General features: G+C 40.7%; 1 protein-coding gene across 2 annotated transcripts in view; it reads left to right on the plus strand.

The window, feature by feature from the left end:
• Positions 1 to 13,633, plus strand: part of slit3 (slit homolog 3 (Drosophila)) — a 240,419-nt gene that overhangs the window by 223,758 nt on the left and 3,028 nt on the right. For both annotated transcript variants that reach the window (XM_051419431.1, XM_051419432.1), the window contains 5 exons: positions 537 to 667; positions 11,390 to 11,544; positions 12,054 to 12,214; positions 12,532 to 12,689; positions 13,358 to 13,563. In XM_051419431.1, coding sequence (XP_051275391.1) covers positions 537 to 667; positions 11,390 to 11,544; positions 12,054 to 12,214; positions 12,532 to 12,689; positions 13,358 to 13,563 — 811 coding nt within the window. The remainder of the gene's footprint in view (positions 1 to 536; positions 668 to 11,389; positions 11,545 to 12,053; positions 12,215 to 12,531; positions 12,690 to 13,357; positions 13,564 to 13,633) is intronic.

The raw sequence follows: 13,633 nt of genomic DNA on the forward strand, positions 1-13,633 counted from the left end.
ATTTTCATACAGTTCGTTTGATTATGGGGAAGTCAAACCTCCTGAAAAGTTTATTTTTCATTTTTCTTTGATTTAGAGATACATCAACACTTCTGGAGTCTAAAAACTAGCTCAGTGTCAGTTAGGTTGCTTTGCAAGGTCTGAGAAATGTCAGGGTAAAGTGGTGTAGATTTACTAAGGTAGCCAACAGTGAAAAAGAACACAGCAGGGCCCAAAACATTTCACCTCATTTCCCAGCTTTTAAAAACAAGTTGAAAATGTTATAATGGTAAAAAAAATAACTGGTGAAAGAGTCAGTCAGTAGCTTATTTAGCTAAACCAGCTAAAGTATACCAGCAATGCAAGAAGGAAGGTGTTGAAGTGGAATGGTTTGCAGTAGCGTAACAGCAGCTGAGATTATCAACAAACTTAATTTAATTTATATGAATCTGCTTCTTTGTTTGCTGTATAAATATCAATTTTCTTGATGAATGTCACTCATCAGCATCGTCTTGAAATGTATTTATTTCTTATTCGACAATTCTCTGTCTCACCAGGTGGCTACAGATAAAGACAATGGTATTTTGTTGTATAAGGAGGACCACGACCCCCTGGCACTGGAGCTGTACCAGGGACACATAAGACTCATCTACGACATCGCCAACTACCCACCCACCACTGTATATAGGTAGGCCACACATACACAGAAACGTACTCTCTCACTTTCTTACCATCCATATTCAATTATTATTTTCTAAATTCATATACTATAGTATATTTAGCTGAAGGTCAGGTTTAAACCTGGTTACATACTTTAAAAGTTAAAACAATCCCACACATTCACTTATGTTTGAGCACTCTTCAATAAAATTAAAGTTACATCATACTGGATTCACATGATTCAGGAGTTCAAGGTAGTTTAAGTGCACTTAAAAAATCACAAAGCCCAATATACACATAGAGTGTATGCAGAAAAAACTCAATTGCTACTCAGGTTCAACATGGGTTAAAGATTGAAAAAAGTGAACACATTCACTCACATAGACATGTATTTTAAATTACATATTTATATCTGTTGAATAAGGTAATGTACTGAATAACATTTACAAGGTTAAAGTCTTACAGAGCTTCAAGGTAGCGCAAGGGTAGAATATAAAAAGCATACGAACATATAGTACACACATACACATACCAACAACTAAAGGCTCCAAGGTTTTTATAGACAGTACTTTAAGGACTTTTCAGTAGGTGCTGAAACCAGAATGCTCTCTCTCTCTCTCTCTCTCTCTCTCTCTCTCTCTCTCTCTCTCTCTCTCTCTCTCTCTCTCTCTCTCTCTCTCTCACACACACACACACACACACACACACACACACACACACACACACACACAGTAACAAATCCATGTCTGAGCACTTCCCTCTATAAACAAACATGAACTCAGAAAAATTCCTTTACAATCCTAACTAGACAGTCATGTCCCTGAGTGAAACCCACCAAAAGTCTTTTTAGGTAAAACTTCAAACAGTGGAAACAAAAGCCCTCATTCAGTGGGTTCGTCTGTGAGAGCCCTTGGATATTATATAACCAACAACATCCACAATTTCATAGGAATGGATATGCCATGGTAAGCTATGGTAACAGCGATGGTAATCCAGATAATGTTTTCAGTAGGTACTTATGGGAGAAACCATTTAGAGTTTTTATGCAATGCAAGATATTACAGAACATTCAATTCAATGACCATAAAACATAACATTTGTGCAAAAGTAATTATACAGAAGGTTTTTCACATTATCATTGAGGATAGTTTTCAAATTCATACTGTAAGTCAGAATCCAGCCTGGTTACAGTAAATACACATCCTATACCATGATGTAATGCAGTGACAAATTATGTAAGAATTTATAAACCGTTTAGCTTTAGAAAATAATACACATTCACAGCATGTACCATGTACAGCATGTAGCACAGATATACAGTGTGTTTATGCCTGTGTGGAAGAACCTTCACATGATGCCTTATAGACTGGGTAGACTGAAAAAGATCGACAGAAGAGAGAAAAGAGAAAGGAAGAGAAAAAGAAAGGAAAGGGAAGAGAGAAATAATAAGGTGTAAGACAGAAAAAAAGGATTGTCTGACTTTATGTTAAAGTAGACAGTGAGAGAGAGAGAAAAGGGGCCCATGTCCATCTTGGGCTGGTGCTGATTGGCTCCTATTGATTCTGTCTGCTTCTCTGTCTACACTGTCTGTGGCACGAAGAAAGAGGGAGAGAGAAGCAGGAGGGATATATGATACAAGATTCAATGCCATGTATTGTCCTGAGGGATACTCAGCTTCTAACGGAAGCAATGCAAACCATACAAAACACTTGATAATATGTACGGCATTCTACATCAGCAATATTTTTTTACTACCACATCATATCTACCAAAAACACTATAAGATGATTAGGGCTGTGTACAGGGTTTACGATTCAATATATTGCAATACATTGTAATACCTTAAGCAAGGCTATTTACAAAAAATCTAATCAAAGTTTACTTTTTTATGCAACCAGAAAAGTGTCATCTGCATTTGTATTTATCACAATCCCTGTAGAATATAACACCATAGCCCTCAGTTTACGTTTTCTAGAGGTTGGGGTTTAATACAAAAATCAATACAGCATTTTTGAGAGTCACTACAAAATATCACAATACCCAAGTGTATCAATATCTTCTTACACCGCTAAAGATGATCGCCACCAGCCTCTAGACCTTGTATGAATGGAAGCTGCAGTGGAATAAAGCATCATATACTGTATTTACGCTACTCTAATACGTTATGTCAAAAAAGAGATTGGTTTATTGACGCGGGAGGGAGTGGGCACTGCTGTGCCAGTCCAAATAAAGCTTTAGTTTACAGAGTTTCTCAGAGCGGAAGATAATGGCAGGTGTTAAAGGCGGATGGAAAAATGTCTTCCAACATTAAGTCCAACATGGAAAGAAACACAAAAATCCTTTAGCCTCTGTCTCACACCAGCAATACCACTGGTGTGAGACAGAGGCTACCAATCATCTTGACCAAGGTCTCATTTTTTATGGTAATTATACCAAGGTATTATGTAGATGTTGAAAATGCTTTATGTCCAACTTATGGATGATCCCAGCAGTCAGTGTAATAATGCCAACTGCAAATCACGGAAGGGAGGAGAGACAGATGTTAGTGTAATTGAATGAATTAAGGGAGAAATATGTTGGAGAGAAAGAAGTGAGAGAAGATGGAGAGAGTAACAAAGAGAAATGAGAGAGAGAGTTTATTGCTTTCTCAATTACTCACCATTCTTCTTTCTATATATTACAATCAGCGATTTTCTTAACATGTGACGTTTGGTTTTATGGTTTTGGCTCTGCTCTGTTCTATTGTCTCTGTGGATAGAGACAAGGTCACAGGAGAAGCATGAGGTACTCGTAGCCTCACTGCTCTTAATGATAATATGCAGCCAGTTCATAATAAATTTGACTTTAGGATTAGGACGTTACGTCATATTATAAATCCTTCAGTAGATGTTGGAGAAGAAAATTGAAGCCACAATTTACTATGTCAAGGGCAAAACTGTTTCTGTGTTAGGTATTTCAGTTATGATTAAGTTAAACCCTCAATTTTTTTATATTCATAGTTTGATCATTTTAGAGAAAATAATCTGCCCACAGGAAAATGTGCATATGTACATTTTTCTAGTTTAGTTTGGTTTATTCTGCAGTATTTTCTTTTTTTGTAGCAATTAGAGTTTACATGTCCGCATTTATTTTCTCTGAAAATACTAATTGAGGCTGTTGAGACGTATCTACCAAGTTTACGTGAACAGCAAACACTGTTTATACAACACTGTGCATTGTCTGTTGTCTGCATACACAGATGCCAACAGTCTCCTCAGTCATAAAATTTGGGCTGCAAGTAGCCGTCTGTGTCGACCCTGCAGTCGGTGTGGATTTAGAAAATATAATTTGGACAGTAGGTCTGTTTATTCTAGTTTTTTGCCATGCTGTGTATTGAACATGGTGTCAGCATTCACACGTTTTAGAGCATTGTACTTTAAGTAGTGTTGTAATGTGGCGACATATTCAGCAGTGTTTCAGAGTTGCTTGGTAGAGGTTATTTAGTTTAGTGTAGCATTGTGTTGGTGAATGTGTGTCTTCATTCACCTTTGATATAAACTGATGCATACAAACAGCTTAATTATAATAATAATGTGATGCTGTGTTGAAGCAAGTATGTGGTTTACCTTAGCCCCCCTCCAGAGAGGCCAGAACACTGGGTCAGCTGTTGAGTAGTAGCCCCGGAGATGGAGACCATGACCTGCTCAAGGACACTTCACCAGGGAGAATATATGCCAAGAGGTCATCTGCGTAGAAAGACATAACACATGCCACCCTGTCTAGTTTGCTGATTTTTGCAGTCTGTGCACTTTCCATCTCTGTGGTGATATTCTGTTTCTTCACATGGATGACACTGGTTTATAATCTGGGTGGTGAGACGTGTAGAAACCACTTATCCCAAATATGACCTTAACCAGAATATGTGCTAGCATTCACAATGCATGACACATTGTGAAAGGCAAGAAGAGGGTGGAATGCTTAGAGAGGAAGGAAGAATTGAATGAAAGAATGGAAAAGATGGGGTGAATCTAATTAGGCGCTGGCACAGACGGGGAGGGGTGGAGACTGGGTTGAAAAGGTTGAGTAGGAGAGAGTAGAGGACAGTCAGGGGGATGTATGGATGCATAGAAAGAGAGATTGATCAGTTGAGATGCGGACATAGATAGAGAGATAGCCAGAAAGACAGACTGAATGATTCTGAAAGGAGGGAGTGTGTGAAATAGCAAACAACGCGATGAGGAGATAACTGGGTAGAATAGGTTGCCCACCAGAGGAGAAAAAGGGCGGGATAACACAGATAGATAGAAGAAGTCAAAATGAAAAGACCATGAGACACGGTTGAACGGCAGGATGGATAGGAGAGGAGTGAGGGATGAGAAAGGGATAGAGTCAAAGAGGGGGAGAGCAGAGGGGAAAAGTAAACCACAGAGTGAGTCAGGGAATTATCCTTGTCTGTTCTTGTTAACTTGACACGGGCCACGCCTGGGAGGGAGACAGACAGACAGACAGACAGACAGACAGACAGAGTGCATGAAAAACTGAGGAAATCAGAAAAAGAAAGTGTAAAGGAGAGACAGGGCGGGACAAAGAAAGTGTACAGTAGCATGAGAGATATAGTAAGCGTTAAGCTGGAAGACACAACTAGAGACAGGGGAGCCAAAGAGGGAACACAAAGTCCACTAGAATGGCAACGAAAAAAATGAAAGATTGAAAGCGAGAGAAAGAAAAAGAAATCCATAGAATCAAATTCACAATGCTGAGCCCTAAGTAAACACTGTCTCTATGTTATGTTTAGCATTAGCAGTCTGGAAGGAGACGAGGCCCAGCTCCAATCCTGGGTCTCATTTTACCACAAGCTTCGATGTATTCCTTTGTATGTGCCATCTTTTGATTGCATGAGTCTGAGCACTGCAAACGGCCTATCTTATCTGACCTAATTTGGAAATACATTGTAAACTGACTCAAACCGCATGGCCAGGCAGGCACAGCAGAACGTCCTGCCACCACTCAACTGATACTGTCCAGAATGGCGTAACTATTTAACCACCACAATCTGAGCACAGCAATTCTGGCAGACCCTGAACATGGCACTGTCCATGTAGTTATTGCGGTTGTACAACTGAGGGCCAGGGACGGGTGCCAGTCCCTGGGATGTTTCTGAGTGATCCCTGGGTTGGTTATCTTCTGTAGCAACCAGAGAGCCAGGAAGGGCATTATGTTCAAGCCAGTTTTTGACAACAAGCTGAAATTTTGCAGTTGTGTAACCAGACCAAGACACACAAGACACAGACAATGTAAAATTGGTGCTTGTAAAATGGTAAATTAATGAGTCACCTCAGTTTTAGCTATAAGATACAGATTTGTCCATAGTTGGATCTTTGTGTAAGAGATTAAGTTAATTTTGCACTACAAAAGAGCAGGGTGGAGCAGGACAAAGAGGAGCTGAACAGGAAACCACACCAACAAGCAGACATGATACAAAGCTAAATTATGCATTGGCATACACTATGCACACCTGCCCAGATGACATCAACAACCCACAATAAAACAGGGAGAGTTAGAAAATAGAGAGCGAAGAAAAGAGAGGGAGAGGAAGTTGATGGAGGAATCTCAGCAGGGTGGACAGGAAGATGCAAAGGGAATGATAATGAAAATAAAAAACAAACAAGAGATGCACACAAATATGTGAGCTTTGGATTTGTAGAGAAAAAAAGAGGGGAGAGAGAGGGTGGCAGAAAGTCCTTCACTGTGCCCTCATTAGCAACAGATGAAAGTGGTTATGCATGCCCAGTGTTAAATGAACATATGTGTGTGTGTGTGTGTGTGTGTGTGTGTGTGTGTGTGTGTGTAGGAGAGAGAGAGAGTGTGTGTGTGTGTGTGTGTGTGTGTGTGTGTGTGTGTGTGTGTGTGTGTGTTATGTATTAATGTTCTGCCCTTTACTAATGCCACACTAATCTCCCATCGGGTCAAAGAGAGCACATCTACTGTTATTCATCAGCGAGCAGCAGAGGGAAGGATGCAGGGATGAATGTGTACATGAGAGGAGGGAAAGAGGATAAAGAAAGATAGAGGCAGTGTAAGTGATGGATGGATGAGTGGACAGAAAGGAGACAAAGAAAAGACAGACATAGGATGAAAAGGGATGATGATGGATGGTTGGATAGAGGAAGATGAAAAGGGAAGCAGAGAAGGAAAGGGAGGAATGGTTGCTGGAAAGAATAGGTAAAGCAGGAAGGACAGGTACTATAACTACTGTACAAAGTAAACAATGAATACTTAAAAAATGCTTCACCAATTCATTGTGAATATTAAACAGAAATAATACCAGTTTTGTATTGTTTTTATTTTGTGCCAGTTGTGGCAATATATTTCAAAAGAAACCAGACTAACTTATGGTCATATTACTTAAAGACGGATTTTATAGATTAAAAACTTTGAAACCAAGCACCATCGCAGGGTTCAAACCATGGCTTCCATACAACACAGTTGGCAGTTTGAGTGGGTGGGAAGCCAGTGAGGGATTGTGTGGCGATGAGAAAAACCTGACTAGACATGATCCTGGTTTGTTGAGATGCCCATACTTAAGGATTTGGGATCTGACGGATGTTGCGAATCTCTACCAAGCGGCAACTTCCATGGCTGGCAAATGAAGCCAGTCCTAAAGTAAGAAAAATCCTCCATAAGCCCCCAGTATTAAACTTTACAGCAAAAATAAACAGCATGTTTACAGCCTGGTACAAAAAACAGTTTTGTTCTCTATAGCTAATTTCCTCTTCATGACAACTTAATTTTTATATAACTAACTTGTTTAAATTGTATTAAGGCTTAAAGTTTTGCATATTTATGGAAATGGATGCTTTGAGTGACAGGTGGGTGCAGTAAGACCAGCCCAGAACTGCCAAGATATCGATGGCAAGAGCCGACCACACTGAGTTTCACAGCGCCTCTTCAGAAGCCTATGGGTGACGTCACGATGACTACATCCATTTTAAATTCTACAGTACATACCCTCAAATGAGTCATTTAAAGTTAACAGTGCAAACATGTTGTATTTCAGAGGAGAGACCTAGCCAAAAGACCATGTTATAGGTCGAAAGATATTCAGGAGTCATTAGGTACACCATTTAATGTAATGATATCAAATTGAATCAACACATGTCCATCATAACATGTATAACATGATGTTTGGCATGTAAAATAAGCAGAACATTATGGTTGCGTAAAAAGGTTGTAGCCACGATATGTATATTCATTCATACTCAGACTGTCACAATCATATAACTTCTACATGCAGTTTCTACTCAAATACAAATCTTACAAAATTAGTTTAGTGACTGAATGTCTGACCTGGATCTGGCTCGGAGAAACCACAGGGCTGTGGTTAAAATAAACAATCAGACAATCCTTGAACATTATAGGTTTAAAACGCTCAGCGGCAATTCAACTGAAACCTTATAGCTGAAACTACGAGTGCTCATTCCTGAAACTCAACATCAAAACTCTTCCAATCCACTCCTGAAAAGTACAAATTCCTTCTGAACTGGCCAGCCTGGTTTAATGAAAGCTGAAAAAAGAGAGAAAGAAAACAGCGAAGGAGCTCTCCGTTGAGCAGCTGCCGTCTCAGCAATGACTAATTGAGGTTACCACGGCAATATGGGACTGGGATGCCTGTCTGCTGAACATCATTTTAATCAGATTGGGCTGCTAAACACACACACATTCACAGAAACCCATACACTTACATGCACACTCACAAACAAGCAAATACATATGGCAGATTGCATGTACACACATACAGACAAACACGCACTTGCATGAACACATAAGTATATATTAACAAATACACGCACATTCACAAACACATAAGGGTTACATACACTCAACGCATGCACTTACGCACTCACAGCGCAAATGAGGTTTAGAAACATTGTAAGTAAATGATAGCGGTGCCTAATTAGATTTAACAGTGTAAGTGGATCTGCGCGGTTGTTTCTAATCCAAATATTTCTTTTTTTTCAGTTTGCGATAAAGTCAATGACCTGTAATTACTTCTGGGTTTGTATAAAAGTTATATAAAAAAGCCAGTTTTTGGTTTTTAGGAAGTTCTTTTTTAGTCAAGTTTATTTGTGTGTGTGTGTGTGTGTGTGTGTGTGTGTGTGTGTGTGTGTATATGCGCCTTCTGGGTGATTTGATTCTGGACTGACAGGAAATTGACGTCCCTTGTGGGTTTGGCAAACACAATGAGAGTAAGAGGGAGAGGCGGTTGAAATCTGCTACGGCTGTGTGTTTGTTTTTATTGAATTCCATAATGGGCTGGTTATAACTGATACACAGGGCCAACACGGCCATCTTCAAAGAACCTGAAATACACACTTAAGTATGCACTCATACACACAAACACACACAGATACAGATATGTATCGATTAAAAAAAGTAGAAATGCTCCTTGCACAGCATCTACAAACATATATACTTAAAAACAAGATAAGATATGTATTGAAGCCTGATATTGGCAAACATTTAACGCACACACACACAAACACACACACACACATACACACAATCCCCTGCAGATTAGGCATCTGATCGGACATGGAAGAACTGACCAGTAGTCTTCCACTGCCACCCGGTGGAGCTTTGGTGTCACAGCATGTTCACAGCTCAGAGTGTGTGTGTGTGTGTGTGTGTGTGTGTGTGTGTGTGTGTGTGTGTGTGTGTGTGTCTATCTGTGTGCACTATGTGCCAGCCTAGGTATGTGAGGTTAAAAAAATCCGATTGAGAATGTCTTCAGCTGTGTGCGCTGCTTGTTTGATTTAACACTCCGGACACTTGAACAAATTTAAAAGGGGATGAAATGCTTCCAAAATGAAAGCGGAGAAGCTTTAGAAGAGTAAAAGGTGTAGAGATGATTGTTGTTAGGGATCGGATAGGGCAGAGGAGAGCAAAAAGAGGAGAAGAGATGATACCAGGAGAAATCGGGCGGTAAAAAGTGGGGAAAAAAAGAAAAGAAGATAAGGATTGGGAGATGCATAAAAAGGCGAAAAAGCAAAGCGAGAGGGGGAATACAAAGTGAAGATAGGAGGAGAGTGGAGTGAGATAGTGAGCTAATCTTTCAGGCTAGCAGACCATCATTTTGCTTGGTTGCAGCAGGCCTGCTTGAGATCATTATTAAATTACAAGGCTGCTAATGGAAACCATGTATGTGTCTGTGTTGGGAGTACACTGAAGTAGTATTTTACAAACCGCCAGCTAAATGCTGGACGAGATTGATGTCCAGAGGAACAGTACAATTGTTTTGGCCATTGTTGATTGCATACACGGCTTTGTTATGTTGCCTATGTTCATGTTCTTTGTAATAACCACTATTTCTGCTGTACATGTAAAGTCATGTATCATGAAAAAGTACAAAGCCTTAATAGGTTTATATGCACAGTTGTAATGTATCACTATTAACAGCTGGGAAGAACATTTCTGTGTATCTATTCTTTCATGTTCAGTTCCTCCTCTTCCCTGTTCCTCATTATTTTCATTTCTTTTTGATCCATCTCCATCCTTTTATTGTTCTGCTTCTGCTTCCATAAACCATTTCTCCATCTATTTAATCATTATTATCTCTTCTCCTTTCTCTGCTTCTACCACATCTGCTCTGTTCCCTGTTTTTCTCCCTTTGTATGGTCAGCATTTTCTATGAAAGTCACGCTGGCCCGCCTCCAGAACTCACAACCCTGCTCCATTGGCTGTTAATGTAACATCACTGTAATCTGAACACTCTATAAACAGCTGTCAATCAAACCTGACTTGAGGCTCCTTAGCTAGTTAGCCAGTGAACGGCTGCATACAAAGGGATGTATTGTCTTGTTGGGATCTGTGTGAGTACAAAGCAGACCACCAACGGAAAGAGTGGCTTCACTTGTTCTTTTGTGTTTTTGATGTTTCTGCTCGTTTTCTCCGGGTTCAGGGGAGGAAGAACTTGGGTGAACGGAGGCACAGTCAACTTTACCACCCCGCCATCCACCTCGCTTTCCCGCTCTGTCTCTCACTCTCGCTCTCTCTCCCTCTTTCGGCCGTGCCAAACCACTGTCTCTATAGCTGTCTGTCTCCCCTCCAGCAAAAACCATTTAGTGGGGAATCTCAGACACACACATTCACACACAAAGACACACACACTTTCTTCCCAGGGTCAGACATGGTGCAAAAGGTCATGATCCCGGTTCACTGCAGTCTCCTCTTCAGTGGAAACATTTATTTTCTAAAAAAACGATCAGAGCTCTAGTAAGAGAGCCTCTTTCTTTCACACAAGGGTCTAAACTGGTTTAGTCTGGCCATTAAATTGTATAAATTTAGTCTCGCCCCAAGGCTCCAGCCCATCATAAGCTGCTCTGTGTGCTGCTAGGGGACCCATTGTGGGCCTCAACCCCCATCTTAGGAAACTATGGCCTAGATCAAGGGCACATTTAATCCCCATCCAAAAGAACACTGCATTGAGGATGTAATCAGTCTGTTCTATGTCTGAGAACAACATTTCAACACAGATTTCCCTAATTTCTTTTTCATTTGGTTTGGTCGATTTGCAAACACAACAAAACAAAGAAAAAAAATGTTTGAGTTGAAAATGTTTGGAGTCTGTTTTGTGTCTAGCATTTCCAATTTGCTCTATCATGTTTTTTCCTCCCTAATTCCCCTGTCTGGTGTAGAATTCAACAGTAATTTATCATAATAGGAACCATACTGAAAATCTCCTTCCTTTTTTTTGTGTGTGTGTTTGTTGCAGTGTGGAGTCGGTGAATGACGGGCTTTTCCACGCGGTTGAGCTGTTGATTCAGAACCGTTCACTGAGCCTGGTGGTGGATAACGGTGCCCCCAAGAGTCTCGGCAAGCTAGCACGCCAGCCCTCCGTTGACCACAACACCCAACTTTACATAGGAGGTACACATACGCATTTACACACATAAATGTATACGCATTTATAGACACATGTTCTGAACACGCAAATGCTGATTTTGCCGGCCCTTTACTTCCTTTTTGTGGTTGTGATTACATGTTTTCCATGCATGGGTACATACAAATACAGTCAGCCATAACATGCAAATACACACGCACAAATCCCAGCAAGGGATGTGGTGAGGAGATCGACAACTGTTTTTGTTCAACTTTTCCTCAGAAAAAGGATCAAGACAACAGTCAGCCTTTTTTTCTCAAGCGCTAGAAAGAAACATAACGTTATTGTGCAATAGTGGGAGCTACAATATGATGTTGTATTCCTGCTGGAACATTGTATAGGAATCAAACGAGAACGAAACATGAGATGTGTGAACAGTAATCAAACCTTTCAATTTGTTTTTTCCCTCATTCCATCCTTTTCTCAACTCTCATATTCCTTTCTTCTCCTTCTTCTTTTCCCGCAACTTCCTGTCTTCTTCTCCTCGATTTTGCAGGCGTACCATCTCAGGTGGTGGCCTCAGGTCTACGACCCGGCCCTGAACGTTCCCCTCAGGCTTTTAATGGCTGCATCCACAACGTCCGAATCAATGGGGAGCCTCAAGACCTGAGTTACCGAGCCGCAGGTGGAACACAAACACAAGGGGTCCAGGGCAAGGTAATTGCGTGGGGAATATTTTTTTTTTTTTTTGCAAAAATCGGCATCAAGCACTACATTTTCATAATATAGGCAACAGCAGAAAACATTTTGACTGATCTGATAAAAAATCTGAGACAAACCCATGCTGGTGGCAGCTGTAGAAAAGACCACATGTCGTGTCTCGATTTTTAAGCTATATTTACACCGGACTTCCAGTGTTGATGAAGGCCGTAGCATTCATGCAATATCACTATGTTTGTCAGGTTACACCCTTCTGCTCTTGTATTGATGCAGCTTCTCCTGAGTATTTTCTCCCTTTTTTTTTCTGTCACCAGGGTGATGCCATTCTTGCAGGGTGTCATTCCTGCAGTGTGTGTGCCCAGGGTGCGTGCAGGGCGGGAGGAGAGACGGGGGTGACGTGCGATTGTCCTCCAGGACGAAGCGGCGCCCTGTGTGACCAGACGACGGCACCGAGCCCCTGTCAGAACAACAGGTAAGCCGAGACAGCAGAGACTGGGCCGAAATGTGCGATTGTAACGCTGCTGCTGCATTTACACTCTTTGAAGTCTTTGAATACTTCTATCCATCAGCAACTATGCCAGTGTTGCTTCTCACAACAGTGATCCCCTGAAAATTAATCATCACCAATTATGTTAATTAATAATTATGTTAGTCAAGCCATTTATGCTGGATAAAGGATAGATAAATGACGTGATGGCTAAATCTTCTCAAACACACACTCTTTATCTTTGGGTTTTGAAAAAAAAAAAAAAAACATTTTAAGGGGTGATCTTGGGCACTTAGCATCTTTTTCTACTTTTTGCCATTATATAGATGAAATAATGAATCAATTATCCATATATTATTATAAAACTGTGCACACTTGAGCATCATTTTGACATGTTTCTGCTATAATACGTTGGAAGCTCTTATTGGGTGCACTCAAATAAATTATATTGATAAGGAAAAACAGTGTAGATATTTAAGCAGTTGTCTTAACCCTATGTCCAAAACCTTTGATCATCCGCATAGAAGCACTGTGTCCCTGGTTGAGCTCGTTACTATCAGTACAGAAAACTGTCTTAAAGCAATCACTAGTAAATTACACAACATACCCATCTCATCAAACCTGTCTATCCTCTTTCCTTTTTCTCATTCCAGGTGCGCTCATGGTCTGTGTGTGCCGAAGGGTCAGTCCTACAGTTGCAAGTGCAGTGAAGGCTACCAGGGTCAGTACTGTGATCGACGGCAGGACCCTCCGGCTTGCAGGGGTCAGCGCTGCGGACACGGGGAGTGTCGTGTGTCAGAGGGAGGAGAGCCCACCTGCCACTGTCAGCCAGGATACACTGGACCTACCTGTGACACAGGTAAAATGGAAACTATCAGAAGAGGAGATGGAAATCAAGAGAAAATTATCTCAAGATTTGTCAAACAAGG

This window comes from Dicentrarchus labrax, unplaced genomic scaffold (genome assembly GCF_905237075.1).
Source record: "Dicentrarchus labrax unplaced genomic scaffold, dlabrax2021, whole genome shotgun sequence".
Lineage (NCBI taxonomy): Eukaryota > Metazoa > Chordata > Actinopteri > Moronidae > Dicentrarchus > Dicentrarchus labrax.